The following is an 18,565-nucleotide window of genomic DNA, read 5'->3' on the forward strand; positions in this document are numbered from 1 at the left end:
TTTTTTTTTTTTTTTTTTTTTTTTTTTTTTTTTTTTTTTTTTTTTTTTTTTTTTTTTTCCTAAACCTTGGGGCTGTGACATGAATTGGATACTAGGCAGTAGATTATCCAAGCAGATGTCGTGTTGCCTCCAATTGAAACAGTAGGGCCAATAATACGAGGCACATGCACAGTCCACTCCCCCCAACCCATCTATTTCTCCCTCACGTTCTTTTCTCTCAGACGTGAAGACAGCGAGCTGCAACAGTCCAACCAATGCCAAGTTTTTGTTTTGTTTTTATATATTGTTTGCCCTGTACACCACGTTGTGCGCAATCTGGCCAGTGTCAACAGTGTCAAGTTTTGATGGGACTTGAGAGACAGCTCTCCAAATGGACACACAAAGGCTCAAGGAAAGGAAGGTGTGCGTCAAATACTACCTAGTTTGTGGTATTGTCTGTTTCTTGGACTCGGCATGGGGACAGATCCGCTACTCCATCCCAGAAGAGCTGGAACACGGCGCCTTCGTGGGAAACATAGCCGAGGACTTGGGTTTGGATTTGGAGAAACTCTCTGCGCGAAGATTCCGCATTGTTTCCGGCACCAGGAGACAGTATGTGGAGGTCAATTTGGAAAATGGAGTTTTATTTGTAAACGAAAAGCTAGATCGCGAAGAACTGTGCGAGCAGAGTTTGGCGTGTTCTTTCCATTTGCAAGTAGTGATCGAAAACCCCCTTGAGCTGTACAGAGTCGAAGTGGAAATTCTGGACGTAAATGACAACTCTCCCAGCTTCCCCTGGACCGAATTTAATTTGGACATTTCGGAATCCGCAGCGCCGGGGTCCCGCTTCCCACTTGAGAGCGCACAAGATTTGGACGTGGCTTCCAATTCGTTGCGCACTTATTTGCTGAGCGTCAACGAGCATTTCACTTTGGACATCCAGACGAGAAGTGACGGCAGTAAATTCGCCGAACTCGTCCTTCAGAAGCCTTTGGATCGGGAACAGCAAAGCGCGCACCAGATGGTGCTGACGGCGGTGGACGGGGGTTCTCCGGAGAGGTCCGGAACGGCGCAAATCGACATCACTGTGTTGGACGCCAACGACAACGCGCCGGTGTTCGACCAGTCTTTCTATCGAGTACGACTGGCGGAAAACGCACCCAAAGGTTCCGTTGTCATCAAACTAAACGCCTCCGATTTAGACGAGGGCACCAACGCTGACATCATCTATTCTTTCAGCGGACACGCGCCCATCAAAGTGCGCCAGCTTTTCCTCGTGGACGCGCGCACGGGGGAAATCAAAGTGAAGGGGCTGATCGATTATGAAAAAGCAAGGATGCATGAAATTTACATCCAGGCGAAGGACAAAGGTCCTTCCGCTGTCGCGGTCCACTGCAAGGTGCTGGTAAACGTCTTGGATCAGAATGACAACCTCCCAGAGGTCATTCTAACGTCCGTGTCCACACCTGTGCACGAGGACGCGCCCCCGGGCACTGTCATAGCTGTCATCAGCGTCACGGACAAGGACTCGGGGGAAAACGGCAAGGTAGACTGTGAGATCCCAAATCTCATCCCCTTCCAGCTCCACTCTTCTTTTCAAAACTACTACACTTTAGTGACAAGTGATTTTTTGGACAGGGAAGCAATGGCAGAGTACAACATCACACTCACTGCAAGAGATATGGGTTCTCCACCTTTATTTACAAGGAAAACAATTGTGGTCCAAGTATCCGATGTCAATGATAATGCGCCTCTATTCAAACAACCTTCTTATACTGTGTATTTGACAGAGAATAATGCACCAGGGGCCTCCATCTGCTCCGTGACAGCACAAGACCCAGATTATGGCCAAAATGCGTACCTGTCTTATTCTATTATAGAAGATGACATACAGAAGATGCCAGCCTCTACGTATGTTTCCATCAATTCCGATAATGGCAATATTTACGCCCTCAGATCGTTTGACCACGAGCAGTTGAAGAACTTTCAAATCACAGTGCAAGCTCAAGATGCCGGCTTCCCGCCATTGAGTGGCAACGTTACTGTGACCGTATTTATTTTGGATCAAAATGACAACGCGCCCGTCATTTTGTCACCTCTTCCTAAAAATGGGACGCCTCCGATGGAAGCTGTGCCGAGATCCGTGGACGCAGGTTACCTGATCACCAAAATACGAGCGGCGGATGCAGACGCTGGCCAGAACTCGCGCCTTTTCTACCAAATGCTCCAAGCGACTGACCCGAGCTTGTTCAGCGTGGCCTTATACACGGGGGAAATTAGGACAATACGACAGTTAGTGGAGAAAGACCCCACGAGGCACAGATTGGTCATTCTGGTGAAGGACAATGGCCAACTCCCCCTCTCGGCCACAGTTTCCATCATTCTGTCAGTGGTTGACAGCCTGCCAGAATCTCAGCCCGATTGGGGCGACCTGTCACTGAGCCCCCGTCACAGCTCCAACTTTAGCCTCTACTTAATCGTGTCTCTAGGCGCTGTATCCTTAACGTTTCTAGTGGCTATCATTGTCATTGTTAGTGTGAGGAAGCTGAAGGACAGAGTGTCCAACAGAGAGTCCAACTTCCCCTCCGCAAACATGTGCTGCTGCTGCTGTCGTTCGGTTTCGAGCGACTCTGACCTCTTCAAAAAGACCAATTTGAATATCAGAATGTCAGCAGACGCAGTCGGATGCACAGAGGTGAGCAGTAATAGCGCACTCCCGCAAGCTTACTGCTACAAGATGTGTCTGACGCAAGAATCCTCCAAAAGTGACTTTATGTTCTTAAAGCCCTGCAGTCCAGTATTATCTGTTCGGCAAAATAATACCAAAAGCTCAGACTACATGACATCTGGTTGGAGCGCACTGGAGCGTAACCATCTTGCCAACAATAGAACCTCAACTCCAAAAGAGGTAACAGCACACAAAATATAACCAACTCTTCTAATGCAGGGTTGTCAAACTGGCGGCCCAGGGGCCAGATCCGGCCCACAGCATCGTTTTGCGAGGCCTTCAAATGTAAATCGCATGCATCGACTATGGTCTTCACTCAAATGAAATTTGTATAACATTACAGTATTCCGGAAATCAGATGATATTAACTTGTCTTTTTTTCCAGCTCATTCACTGCCATTGACAGATGCCAAATGGTAAATGAGTTCACAGTTGTATAGCGCTTTACTACCTACGAGGAATTAAAAGCACTTTGACACTATTTCCTTTTTTACCTACTGATGACGCAACATCGAGAGCAGTGTGGACTTCAGTATCTTGCTCAAGTATAGTTAGACAAGGCCACCAGGGCAGGGAATCTAACCCACAACCTCTGGGTTGGGGAACAACTACTCTACCAATAAGCGTTGCGGTGATGGCAGACCTATGCCGTTAATGCAGACCCGATGTACGACCCTACGCCATAGCCTGATGTGTACCACCAAAAAATCGTGATTACATTAGCGCATCGTGACTTAAATGTCCAGTGGCGCCTCCAGAAATTTTTCATAGGGGTGGCCAGATGGGGCCACTTAAAATCTTGGGGTGGCCAAAACTAAGCCATAATTTCAGGTTTTCATTACATTATTGCAGTAAAAAGGTCAGGGGAAAACTATCAGAAAGACTTAAAGACACGGCTACTGATATACTTTGGTGTATTGTGTAATATTTGATGTTACTAATGATTTAATGTGCATAGTCCATAACTGTCCAGTCAACATTTTGAGTTCCACAAAATTTCTGTTTTATTGTGTTATGTATATATTAGGCATAAGTCGTACATTTAACTAGGGCTGTCAAACGATTACAATTTTTAATTGAGTTAATCACAGCTTAAAAATTAATTTATCGTAATTAATCGCAATTCAAACCATCTCTAAAATATGTCATATTTTTCTGTAAATTATTGTTGGAATGGAAAGATGAGACAAGACGGATATATACATTCAACACACTGTACATAAGTACTATATTTGTTTATCAAAACAATAAATCCACAAGATGCCATTAACATTATTAACATTCTTTCTGTGAAAGCGATCCATGGATAGAAAGACTTGTAATTCTTAAAGGATAAATGTGAGTTTGTATATTTTAACTAAATATTGCCATTTAGTGTATTTGTTGAGCTTTCAGTAAATGATACTGTAGCGACTTAACTGTTCTGCCCAAATGCATGATGGAAAGTGGTGCTACAATGACTGTGTGTGGTGGCTGCAAATGCTATATCTTCTCTGCGTTGTGTAAACTACAGGGTGTTGAGAAAAAGATCAACTCCTGTCATTCTTCCCCACGTCGCTTTCCACAATATTTATAGTTGCTGTGGGAGAGATGACAATGCTTTTGCCAATTAAAAGCACGGCCCCAATGAATGCTTGTATCTACTCCACTCGCTTGACACTGCCTCTTATCTTTGTATATAAGTAAAACGGCGCCATTGTAGGCTGTTTGCGGCAATGCGTGAATGAGTTGTACCGCGACTGCGTTAATTGCGATAAATATTTTCACGTGATTAATTTTTTTAAAAATTAATTACCGCCAGTTAACGTGATAAATTTGACAGTCCAACATTTAGCAAAACAAAATAAATACATTCATTTGGGATGAAATGCATAACTGATCCTACAACAATCTAACGATGTATTGGCAAGCAGGATGGCCAGTGGGGTGGCCAACCAATTTATAGGGGTGGCCACGGCCACCCCTGGCCACCCCCTGGTGGCGCCACTGTGAATGTTAAAGGACTGTGATTGGTCTGCTCAGAACGTTGTTTCCGGTTCAGCTCAACAACACTACCGTTTTCAAACATTCGCAAATGTCCTCTGTGTCGCCTATGCTTCAACAATTGCATTAACAACATTTGCTGTTCAATATTGATTAACTGCACCTACAAATTTACATGTTCCACCTCCGTTACCACTGCTGTCAACAACCGGAAGAAAACTAAAGGAATTCGACAAGAGACCCCAAAACCATACAAAGACAAAGGCACACCCTTCTAGTGGCTTGGCGGCGAATTACAGAGCAACATGTTCCATTGATGCAGAACTTTGAATGCTCAATGATGATGTAGGGTCTATGCCGTCACTCCATTGTCACCGCAACGCAGAAGTATAATTCAGCCCCGAGTCATTTTTCACTGCAATTGACATTGATTGACGTCCAATCCAGCTTCAGTGACTCCCAATCAAAATGAATTTATATAAATAAATAATTGAATAAAAGAGAACAATTTTCAGACTGTTTGGCGCCACTTACTTCTCCCGTGATTTATAGTCGAGTGTGACTAATTTATGGATTTTTAGATGACTGAGCTGAATATCTTCTAGTGTAAATATCCCATGATACAATTCAGTATAAGAGTCCAGTGTGGCTTACATATGAACAGTGTTGTTAATAACGGCGTTATAGTATAACAGCGTTACTAACGGCTTTATGTTTTTCAGTTGTGAGTAATCTAATTAATTACTTTTCTCATCTTTGCAACGCCATTACTATTACTAAGGATGTAAAGGAGTGCGTTACTATGCATTACTACGTTGTTTAAATGACTCAAGAAAAGTCTGAGAGACACAGAGAGAGAAGAGCGGGAGTGGGAAGGAGTGAAAGGCGTTGTGACGCCGTTGCAAATGCGATGCTAGGCTAGGTGACTCCAATAATACCTGACTGTACCCAAAAGCCTACAGACTACGTCCAAATGATGCTACGCTAGATATCACTTGTATATAGAACTAGATGCAAAATGAAGGACTCGGCGGCGTTAGCAAATATATAAAGAAGTAGTTGCGAAATGATACACTCACTGGCGTTGTAAAAAAAGCCACCATCTTAAAGGGCGTACGACAGGATAAAAAAAAGTCTTAAATAGCATTATTATGTGAATTAGAGTCATATTTTGAGACGATTTGATTACATACAACGATTTGGCAAAGCGCAGATGACGAGAAATTAGTCTTTGAATCCGCCGTTCAGCCACGTCTACCATAATAGGGCTCTAGCGTCCCCAATAGGAGGATGACGTCGGCAGGCTAATGGTTTCATCTGTTTTACAATTCAACCCATTGAGGGGGAATTATTCAAAAGAAAAATGCGACAAAGAGAGCCGTATTTTACCCCAATTGCTAAATAAATGGTATGGTCATGACAAATACTGTAATAGTCTTGTGCTAAATGGAATATGAAAAATAAAAATGCATTTAGTACGACATGGCAAAATTACTCCATAATGGTCCAAACTGTCGACTTCTTGCACATCTCGAACGATATTTTATGCCACCGGAATTAGTCCGGATTTTCATTTTCCTGCCCCGGCTTCGGAGAGCGTAAACAAACCAGGAGACGTGACCGCTAGCCGATATGCTAACCTGAACCGAATGGCGTTTCCAAGTCTTATTTTCGCTTTTTAAAGCAAAAAAAAATCACACAAAACTAGCCCGAATCATCTTACACGGTGGCGGAGTTGTCGATTGTCTTCGCCAATCAGCAGCCCGCCCGGTGGTGAGCAAGTGACAGGACAGCTCGCCGGGGAAGCAGCTGGAGAGTACCGCTGGACAAACTGGCTGACGTCGGAGAAGTGCGTAGCTGCCACATGGTCAACACGAATATGGCGTAAAATAATGCTTTACTACACGGTGAAGACGTAAACAGAGAGCGGCGTGCAGTTGTTGTGCAGCTAACATGACAGAATGTGTCTGTGGAGAACTTTTCTACATGTTCATCCATGATCAAACGTAGGTAAATAGTCCAATATTTAAAAAAAGTTTGTAGTGCTTACTTTGTAATCGCTGTATTCGCGGCCATTTTTAATACAAAGTTGACATTTCTGATGGGGTTGAAAATTTGACAGAACACGGGGCAGACGAAGAGGGCAATAAGCCGAGTATATAGGGGGTGTGTGCAAACAAGCCACCTGTCAGCGGCGGAGTGGACAATCAGCCACAAAATGCAAGTCACCTCCATATTAAAACGTGTGCCATGATCCCAGTATTTGACATAATACAAAATAAGATGTTTACTCACTTCCTCGTAAGTCCAATGGTCCCACAGTAGTAGGGCTTGTTTTGGCCAATATCCGAACGGGAACGGGAACCTTTTGAAACCCAAAAAGGCTCTCACTCCTCTCCCAGGTGCGGCAAATTTTATTCAGCTGTTTGGCTGGCGTGATGCGAAAAATAAACGAATTAATCCGCATAATCAGCTGAATCCGCAGTCCATCTGCATGCTATAAAGCAATACTGTATTGTGAGATGCTGACCCGGATGACGTCACATTCGCATTCGACCTAAACCCAAAACTAAAGCCGGAAGTCACTCATTTTCATGGCGCGGAATTCAAAAATTAAATATATAGTATAGAATGATCGCTTCCACACACACCCAAGCGGTCCATTTCATTCAAGAGCATAAAACACCGCATGAAATTTGAAATAAACATGCTTTTTGGTTTCATACGCACTTTAAAGCAGTATCTCAGGAAGGCTCTGTTGTAGAGAACTTCCTAGCGAACCTAACTAACTTTATATCTAAAATACTCCTAAATCGGCAAAATTTTGACTTGAATCTATCTTTAAATGATGAAACAGTTTTAAAACTTTCACATGTAGAAAGTAGACAGAAGGGAACTATTGCAATAACAGGAGCAATTTTAACTTCAACAGTTGATTCACAACATAAAATGACTTCCAAACATAGCAAAGGTTACTATCTAGTTATCGCAATATCCACAATATCCCGGTGTCTAGTTAAGTTTGGGGTAAGAATTGGGCTAGAACTAATTGTCCTAACATAGTGTGACCTACAGTGCCTTGCAAAAGTATTTGGCCCCCTTGAATCTTGCAACCTTTCGCCACATTTCAGGCTTCAAACATAAAGATATGAAATTTAATTTTTTTGTCAAGAATCAACAACAAGTGGGACACAATCGTGAAGTGGAACAACATTTATTGGATAATTTAAACTTTTTTAACAAATAAAAAACTGAAAAGTGGGGCGTGCAATATTATTCAGCCCCTTTACTTTCAGTGCAGCAAACTCACTCCAGAAGTTCAGTGAGGATCTCTGAATGATCCAATGTTGTCCTAAATGACCGATGATGATAAATAGAATCCACCTGTGTGTAATCAAGTCTCCGTATAAATGCACCTGCTCTGTGATAGTCTCAGGGTTCTGTTTAAAGTGCAGAGAGCATTATGAAAACCAAGGAACACACCAGACAGGTCCGAGATACTGTTGTGGAGAAGTTTAAAGCCGGATTTGGGTACAAAAAGATTTCCCAAGCTTTAAACATCTCAAGGAGCACTGTGCAAGCCATCATATTGAAATGGAAGGAGCATCAGACCACTGCAAATCTACCAAGACCCGGCTGTCCTTCCAAACTTTCTTCTCAAACAAGGAGAAAACTGATCAGAGATGCAGCCAAGAGGCCCATGATCACTCTGGATGAACTGCAGAGATCTACAGATGAGGTGGGAGAGTCTGTCCATAGGACAACAACACTGCACAAATCTGGCCTTTATGGAAGAGTGGCAAGAAGAAAGCCATTTCTCAAAGATATCCATAAAAAGTCTCGTTTAAAGTTTGCCACAAGCCACCTGGGAGACACCAAACATGTGGAAGAAGGTGCTCTGGTCAGATGAAACCGAAATTGAACTTTTTGGCCACAATGCAAAACGATATGTTTGGCGTAAAAGCAACACAGCTCATCACCCTGAACACACCATCCCCACTGTCAAACATGGTAGTGGCAGCATCATGGTTTGGGCCTGCTTTTCTTCAGCAGGGACAGGGAAGATGGTTAAAATTGACGGGAAGATGGATGCAGCCAAATACAGGAACGTTCTGGAAGAAAACCTGTTGGTATCTGCACAAGACCTGAGACTGGGACGGAGATTTATCTTCCAACAGGACAATGATCCAAAACATAAAGCCAAATCTACAATGGAATGGTTCAAAAATAAACGTATCCAGGTGTTAGAATGACCAAGACAAAGTCCAGACCTGAATCCAATCGAGAATCTGTGGAAAGAGCTGAAGACTGCTGTTCACAAACTCTCCATCCAACCTCACTGAGCTCGAGCTGTTTTGCAACGAAGAATGGGCAAGAATGTCAGTCTCTCGATGTGCAAAACTGATAGAAACATACCCCAAGCGACTTGCAGCTGTAATTGGAGCAAAAGGTGGCGCTACAAAGTATTAACGCAAGGGGGCCGAATAATATTGCACGCCCCACTTTTCAGTTTTTTATTTGTTAAAAAAGTTTAAATTATCCAATAAATGTTGTTCCACTTCACGATTGTGTCCCACTTGTTGTTGATTCTTGACAAAAAATTAAAATTTTATATCTTTATGTTTGAAGCCTGAAATGTGGCGAAAGGTTGCAAGGTTCAAGGGGGCTGAATACTTTTGCAAGGCACTGTATGTGTTTTTTTGTTTGTTTGTTTGTTTGTTTGTTTGTTTGTTTGTTTTTTTTTTTAATGGGAAAAAAACATGAAAAGTAACTGGTAAGAAAAGGTAACTGGGTAACTAACTCAATTACTTTTTGGGAGAAGTAACTTGTAACTGTAATTAATTACTTTTTAAAAGTATGATTAACAACACTGCATATGAACAAATTCCGTTTCCCTTTAAAATGGTAAAACATGAAATCTTACTTTACATCACTTTGGTTAAACTTTCACGGGCCACACAAAATGATGCATCAGCCCAGATCTACCCCCTGGCCGCCAGTTTGATAACCCTGCTTTACATGGTTCTTAGGTTATATTTTTGTTACACTTTCATTTGTGTACATTTCAAATGTAGGCTGGATCAAAAATGTTGAATGTTCCTGATTAACTGTGAACTGCTAAATTTGCAACCACATTCATTATTCATTCCATTAGTCATTCCTTGCACCCCAAGTAGTGTGATGCTTCACTGCAAATCAATTTGTCTCTCATTACTTCATGATCTCATTAAGGTTTGCTTTTTCTGACTCCTCAGGCGTATACAGTATGGCAAATTACAAACCTGTGATCCCATCCCCCTTTAACTCTGTTCTAGAAAATATCGTAATCCAATCTCAATTTACATATTTGAAGTAGGGCACACAGCTACAAAATTAGTTACACACGAAATTTAAAAAAAAAAAAAAATTGCACAGATGTGCTACAGCACACTACAGGCTGTGTTCAGTGCTCGCATGCCCTCTACTGGTTGACCCGCTACTTTTAGACAAAAAAGGTACCAATGAGTTGGCAAATAATTAACACATTGGCTGCCTTTGACAGAGATAGACGTTGAATCCATTTGAACTGTGATGGCCGGCGTTGAATGAACATGTTTCAGTGCCATTGACGGTGATAGAAGTAAAATCCATTTGGACGGGGAGGACTGACAGCAAGAAAGTTCTTTAGCCTATAAGAATGATAATACGCCATCGTTAGAATTTTCCAATAACTGAATAAATTTTGATCATTTTTAAATTCATACATATAGCTTCACATTCCAATTTGGAAGTGTAACCAATGTTGAGACCTGTGAGTTCTCAGAAAAATGTTTAGAAGCAACATAACACCCAATGTCGGTGTAGTTGTTTAACTTGTCTTTTTCACTAAGATAAGGACCCGTAAAGTTATTGAATATCAATACAAACAGAGGAGAAAAGGGCACCTCAGTCAAGCAGAAAACACATTTGCTGCACTTGAGCAACTTATTGATTTGCATTTGCCAATGTTTCAACTGTGCAGCTTAAGAATTCCAGCAAGGATTGGACCTGGACCAAGAATCAACGGAATTCAGCATACAAAAGGTATAGGCTACAAAGCACATGCCACACATACACTGTAAATATGTAAAATTGCAATAAAATTCGATTTTTTTCAGATACAGTTCTGGAAATATGGAAAGCACGTTATCACGTCCACAGCAGTTTGACGCTGATGAGTATTTCTGCTCTGTGGCGCCACAGTATTGGACTTGGGGAACCCATATGAGCGGTAAGTGTCCTTTCTTAACCCTTTATAGGGCAAGTTTTTTTTTCGATGGTTTTTTTTCACCATCACATTTAGTGTCATTTAGGCCACAATATTAATATTTGCTTTACAAAACATGAAATGTCTTGTCCACTTATGTGGATGCTAGGTTTCAATTAGAATGATAAGTTTTTGTTATCAGTGATCATTTTTTATATTTTTTTATGAATAAATACAATTTTAAATTCATACAGTAGTATGAAAAAGTATCTGAACCTTTTGGAATTTCTCACATTTCTACAAAAAAATCACCATCAAATGTGATATGATCTTTGTCAAAATCACATAGATTTAAAACTGTCTGTTTCAACTAAAACCACCCAAACCTTTATAGGTTTTCATATTTTAATGAGGCTAGCATGCAAACAATGACAGAAGGGGCAAAAATAAGTAAGCAAACCCTCTGCCTAAGGAGACTTAAACAGCAACTGAAACCCATTTTTACCAAACAATTTACCGTAAGTTAGGTGTGTGCCCAATCACTGATGAGTGGTTTAAAGCTGCCCTGCCCACTATAAAACACACACCTGGTAAGAATTGTCTTGATGAGAAGTATTGTCTAATGTGCATCATGGCTCGATCAAAAGAGCATTGAGAAGACCTGTGATCAAAGATTGTTGATTTTTATAAAGCTAGGAAAGGATACAAAACCATCTGTAAAAGTCTAGATGTTCATCAATCGACAGTCAGAGAAGTTGTCTACAAATGGAGAGAATTTGGCACTGTTGCTTCTCTCTCAAGGAGTAGCCATCCACCAAAGATGTCGCCAAGAGTTCAGCGCAGAATACTCAGAGAGGTTTTTTTTTTTTTTTTTTTTTAAACACTAGAGTGTCTGCTAAAGACTTACAGAGATCACTGGCACAGTGCATTATCTCTGTGCACACATCAACAATATGTAAAACTATTGCCAAGAACAGTATTCATGGGAGGACTCCACGGAGGGAGCCACTGCTGTCTAAAAAAAACATTGTGCTCGTTTAATATTTGCAAAAGCATTTGGACACTCCATAGACGTTTTAGTAGAGATTTTGTTGATGAAATTGAACTTGAATTGTTTGGGAGTGACACACAACGTCATTTGTGGAGGAAAAATTGAGCAGCTCACCAACTTCAACACCTCATCCCCACTGTGAAGCATGGTGGAGAGAGCATCATGATTTGGGGCTGTTTTGCTAACTCAGGGCCTGGACAACTTGCAATCATTAACGAGAAGAATGAATACTACAGGATATTTTGCAGGAAAACCTGAGGTCGTCTGTTAGAGCAGTTGAATCTAAAAAGAGGATGTATGCTGCAACAAGACAATGATCCAAAACACAGAAGTAAATCAACTTCAGAATGGTGTCAGAAGAACAAAATACATGTTCTGGAGTGGCCAAGTCAAAGTCCAGACTTGAACCCCATTGAGATGCTGTGGCATGATCTAAAGACAGCGATTCATGCCAGACATCCCAGGAATCTGACTGAACTACAGCAGTCTTGTAGAGAAGAATGAGCCAAGATTAGTCCTGATCAATGTGCCTGACTGATCTGCAGCTACAGGAAGCGTCTGGTTGAAGTTATTGCTTCCAAAGTGGGGGCCACAAAATGTTAAATTTGATGCTTCACTTATTTTGCTGCGTGATTTTGACAAAGATCAGATCACATTTGATGATGATTTTATGCAGAAATGTGATAAATTCCAAAAGGTTCAGATTATTTTTCATACCACTGTATAATACTACGAACAACAAAATAAATCACATGTAAATGAAACAGAAATGATTTTAATCATTTTCATTTAATGGTATTTAATGCACTATTAAAGTTCAAGCTTAAAGTACAGATTTTGGTTTCATTAGGATGCAAAGATGTAATTGTCAAACCAAATGCCCGTTTGTACAGACTGCAAGACGTCTCTTCAGGACGAAAACAATCAAAACTTCCCCTGGACTCCGAAGCGCAATCAGCCTCAGACTGATGTAGTCGACGATCAACACCGTGTGTATATTCCCTCTGAAGCACCTGACTACCAGCACAATGTGTATATTCCTGGCACCACATCAGGCTACAGCACACTCAAACTTGCGCCCCGGGGTGACCTAGATGTATACAATACCTTTTCTACTTTTGGGAAGAAAAAGAAATTAATCTCTAAATATGAACAGCCTTATGAGAAAGACGATGGGTTCATAAGCAGTGGTATCTTTAAATAAGACATCAACCATGCTCTTCAAAATGTGTATTAGGCCTAGACAATAAATATCAATTTTCATGAATTAATTACGTTTTTTTGTTTGTTTGTTTATTTGCTTTGTTTTTGCATATGCAACCCCTAGCAAAAAGTATGGAATCATCATGTTTATTTGCTTTGATTTTGCATGTACAACCCCTAGCAAAAAGTATGGAATCACCAGTCTCAGACGAGCACTCATTCAGACATTTTATTATGTAGAACAAACTCAGACAAAAAGCTTATAATGAATTAGTACAAAAGTGCAAGTCTATAGCATTCAGAAACACTAAAAGAAATGAATAAAAAAACATTGGGGTGGTCAGTAAATGTTGTTTTTATAGCGCAAGTGCAGGGAAATATATATGGGATCACTCCATTCTGATGAAAAAATATGGAATCATGACAAACAAACACAGAAATAACTATCAAAACACATCTCTAGTATTTAGTAGCACCACCTCTGGCTTTTATGACAGCTTTCAGTCATCAGCTCTGAGGCATGGACTTGATAAGTATTCTTCATCAATTTGGTGCCAACTCTCTTTGATTGCAGTCTCCTGATCATCCTTGCAGGTCAGAACCTTGCTGTGGATCTTTTTTTTTTTTTTTTTTTTTTCAATTTCCACCACAGGTTTTCAATAGGGTTGAGATCTGGGCTATTTGCAGGCCATGACATTGACTGGATGAGTCTTTCTCCAAGGAATGCTTTAACAGTTTTAGCTCTGTGGCATGATGCATTGTCATCTTGGAAAATGACAAACATATGTTCGATTGAAGGGATAAGAAAGCTGTCTAAAATTTCAATGTAAACGTATGCATTTATTGAAGATTTAATCACAGCCATCTCCCCAATGCAGAAATGCAGCTCCATATCATCAAGGGCTGAGGGAATTTTGATGTTTTCTTCAGGCAGTCATCTTTGTAAATCTCACTGGAACAGCACCAAACAAAAGTTCCAGCATCATCACCTTGTCAAGAGTCAAGAATCTGCATTGGACAAGGTGTGAAGAGTCTAGAATCTGCATTTGGACAAGGTGATGATGCTGGAACTTTTGTTTGGTGCTGTCCAATGAGATTTACAAAGATGACTGCCCATATTTTTCTCCTCAGAATGGAGTGATTCCATATATATTTCCCTGCACTTGCTCTATAAAAGTAACATTTACTGACCACCGCAATGTTTTTTAATTATTTCTTTTAGTGTTTCTGAATGCTAAAGAGTTGCACTTTTCAACTAATTCATTATTTTTTTCAAGCTTTTTATCTGAGTTTCTTCTACATGATAAAATGTCTGAGTGAGTTCTCGTCCGAGACTGGTGATTCCATACTTTTTGCTTGCTCCGTTCACCAGTCTCTATAGATTAAAGCAGGGGTGGGAGAAATATTCCACAAAGTGGGTGAGGGTTTTGTTGCAACCCATAAAGAGGATACTTTTTTACCAATCTGGTGTCTTACAAGTGCAATCAGTTGATTGCAGTCTGGTGCTTCTTGTTTCCATGGGCCCTAATTGGTTAAACTGCCTGTGCTAGATCAGTTGTAAGAAAGACTAGGACCCATTGCGGCCCTCAAGGACCAGTTTGCCCACCCCTGCGTTAAGGGGACAACAAAAAAAGCTTTTTTATTTCTGATTTATCATTATTATTGTGAATATTCCGATTTGTATTTATAATTTATTTGTTTTGCTCTGTGTAATTACTATTAGTAATTGTACCTGCAATATTTGTTAAGGATTTAGCATAGGTTTTAGGGCTGTGGAACAAATTAATCGAATTATAACGTCCATTTTGACTTACAAACCAGGTCCTGGAACGAATTGAATTTGTATGTACTGGTCCCACTATATATTATATACCGAAAATTGCGGACTATAAGGCGCACCTGACTATAGACTCTACCCACCGGCGTCACAAAATCACGTGATCGCTGTATTGTTCCGCCCCATTGTCCGTCATTTTGTGTCTGTATTATCAATGGTCTCAATTGATCGAGCAATTTATAATGCATTTCATGGAAGACCCGGTGTTTTCGGATGCCGTAAACTCATTGGATGCGTTGCATAAAAGGCGTTATGTGGAAAAGCTTCAGTTTATCCATTCGCCAGATCCATATTTGATGCCTAAATCGATGTTTTTTGACCCGCTGTCTTTGCCGTCTTTGCCTGACATCTGCTAGCTACCCTGATATTTACAACTATCTTGTCCACACAAAATCAGCCTATTCTCACGAAAGTTTGAAAAACTTTAAGAGCTTGGAGGCTTATAAATACTTTGTTGCTGGTTGGGTGAAACAGGTCCTCGTCCACGAAAATTCGGCAGGAATCTATCTTGTGCTTGGAAAGGTGAGTTACGAAATTTTCAATTCAAAATCTTTTGTTCTTGCTAACATCTACTGTCAAGTCTAATGTATTTCATGTCATTTGTCAATGGAGCTAGGGCTTTTAATGTTTATATGGTTTAGCGATAGCACTCTCACTACATACATACGTGTATGTTGTCGGCGATTAGCCTAGCAATGATCTTAATTGTGGTTGTCAGCCCAAAACCCTCTAAATATATATTAAATGCATCTTACCAGATATAAAATGACTACTACATAATCTGTGGTAATCGTCTGGAGCCCAGTTTTCTCGTCGAATTGCAGCAGCCCATCTCGCTCTCCTCACCGGGTCTCTCGGAATCCGGTAGAACTTCAAGTCTCTCCGTCTATCTTCTCTGTTATTGCAACCGACCGCCACACACGCCTTCACCATTTTGATTATTAATGTTAACGAGCAGAAAAACACGCCGTAAATAGGAGGAATGTACGTAGCCGTAACAGGTAAACACGATGTGTTGACGGACAATTGGGCGGCACCAGTCAGGAGGGCGGAGTTGTGATGTCGCGTGGTTAGGGTCTATAAGCCGCCACCCACCAAATTTGACACGACAAGGACATTTGTTCAGAGATAAGTCACACTGGACTATAAGCCGCAGCTGTCCTCATTGCATTATGGGATATTTACACCAAAAGATATTAACCGGTGACACTTTATTTGACAGCAGCATTATACGACTGTCATGAGACCAAATGAACCACCATGAAGCTTTAAACTGATTGGCTGCAAAGCTTCATTGCTTCAAGAAGCTTCATTTGGACATCACTGATCCCTTGGGGGAGACAGTCAACCTCTGCTGCCACCTGGTGTCCACACTGTTGTTGTCCAACATGCCTCCTAGCATGCATTGCAGCGCTACAGATGTAAATAACAATCAAAATTTATGTTCTGTGCTAATTATTTCTTCGGTTCCTGTTCCAGTCATTTCATTAATTGCTAGTTATGGTATTTGGTAACACTTTATTTGACAGTCATTAGACCATCATAATTATGATATGACACTGTTATGAGCATTAATGAATGCTTATAACACATGTCTAGTAGTTTTATCCGGAAAATTATCTCACTTTTGGAAGGATGTAAAAGATCCGAGCCGAACATAGATGGAGTTAGTAACATAATTTGCCGGATGACACTTAATGACATCTGTTATAAGCATTCAGTAATGCCCATTATAGTGTCCTGTCATAATTATGATGGTTTTATGACAGTCTTATGACGCCGCTATCAAATAAAGTGTTACCAATGAACCCAAATAACTCAACAAATAAACCGCACTGGATTATAAGACGCAGGATTCCAAAAGAAGGGAAAAAAGTAGTAGCTTTTGGCCAAAAATTACGGTATGTATGAATAAATAAAATTATAAATTCAAAAAAATGTTAATCAGATAAATACAAACAGAACTCTGGATAAGACCACCCCCAATAACATTCTGGTTGTTTTTGTTTCTTTCTTTTCATAGTAGTTTACTGATTGCCTACCACAGACACAATAGAAATGGAAGGACTGGGTGTGAATGCTCATGTTTCATTTGCCCCTCTAAGTCGAAATGTATAAGACATCTATCAAGGTAATGGCAGCCAATGAATTGAATGAGTGCCCTATAAAGGTTTAAACTTTTTCTGTCTTTTGTTCTTATTGTCTCCTTAAAATAGTAGGCGGAAGAAAAAAATCGATCATAAATCAAATGTTTGGTGAATTAAAAATCTAAGATTTTATTTTCAGGCCATATCGCCAGCGTCTACTGTATAGGATCAGGCCATATCGCCAGCTACTGTATAGGATATATTTGTAAATAGTTAGTTTTGTTCCTATAAAAGGTTTGTATAAGACTTTTAAAAAATCAGAAGAGTTCATAAGAGGTTACTTAAAATTGTGCAGTTTTCCCAGTAAGTGTTCAATACCTATCGCCTGAAATACATTGTTATCATGTTAAAATAAAGCGCTTCCACGTTGTTATATTTTCCTACTCAGCTGTCATAAGTACACATTGTTTTAACCAACTGGTTGATTTATCCCCAAAAATATATGGTGGAAAGGTTGTTTCAGAATTTTTCCAGATAGTTTTGACAGTTCTTTTTCATATCACAAAAAACTAATGACAAAGTAACAGTTATGAGTTACACTGAAATTTAAATTGTCATGTAATCTGTAAACATCCATGATTCACCTCACATACATACATGATTGAAATACTTGTTTTGTACAAAGTGTATACAGTAAATGTATTATATCAATAAAATTCGTTTTAAATCTCATTCATGTTATTTGTAATTTTTTTCTTATTTTTTACCCAATTGGTACATCAATATGAGTAGTGCAGTGTGAATGTGGTAATATTTAGAGAACATTCAATAACATTTGTCAGTGGATTGCTCAATTTCAAGATGCTTGAAATTGTTGTAATTTAATGCACAATTTGATCCCGGATGGGGTGGATCAAACATGCACAGCAAAATGTATGACTGCAGTTTCATACACCATCGATCTTAAATGGGCTGAAATCACTGGCATTTAAAAGACTCTGAAAGAACATGCAAAAGCTGAGAGGCTTGAAAACATTTATCTGATGAATAATACCAATGGCGTACCGCACGCAACACGTCACTTTTGCTCATTAATATTCATGACGAACGAGATGTGTACTGAGCTAAACCTACCAATTCAGTCCGAAAATGATGTCCCTGGTGCCAAATTCACTGGTAAAGATGTGGAAGAACATACAAATGTTTAATTCAAGAGATAGCTTGAGTGTCGAGGGTTGAAAAAGATGGGAAAAAGAGCCGACCTGATCCAGAGGTAACTTTTTTTATCGACACCTTTTTCTTGTGTGAATTGCCTTACGCTACTGACAATGACATTCTCCAGTTTCAACAATCTATCCTTTACCACCATATGCCCTGTCTTTCTTATATATTATATCCTTTGGTTGTCTTACGTTTCTGACCGTTCTTGGGGGTGTAATTACATTGCTATTTTTGTGTAGCGCATGCTACT

General features: G+C 40.2%; 1 protein-coding gene across 2 annotated transcripts; it reads left to right on the forward strand.

Annotated features, from left to right (window-relative positions):
• Window positions 1–159: 159 nt before the first annotated feature.
• LOC130906959 (protocadherin beta-15-like) lies at window positions 160–17,816 on the forward strand. Of its 2 annotated transcripts, none has more exons than XM_057821725.1 (4): window positions 160–2,887; window positions 10,692–10,753; window positions 10,828–10,940; window positions 12,861–17,816. In XM_057821725.1, exons 1-4 carry the CDS (start codon window positions 371–373, stop codon window positions 13,169–13,171), a joined length of 3,003 nt encoding a protein of 1,000 aa, XP_057677708.1. In that variant the 5' UTR covers window positions 160–370; the 3' UTR covers window positions 13,172–17,816. The 2 variants fall into 2 exon arrangements, with proteins under 2 accessions (XP_057677708.1, XP_057677709.1); XM_057821726.1 differs by having other exon boundaries at window positions 10,834–10,940.
• The last annotated feature ends 749 nt before the right edge of the window (window positions 17,817–18,565 follow it).

This window comes from Corythoichthys intestinalis, chromosome 18 (genome assembly GCF_030265065.1).
Source record: "Corythoichthys intestinalis isolate RoL2023-P3 chromosome 18, ASM3026506v1, whole genome shotgun sequence".
NCBI lineage: Eukaryota > Metazoa > Chordata > Actinopteri > Syngnathiformes > Syngnathidae > Corythoichthys > Corythoichthys intestinalis.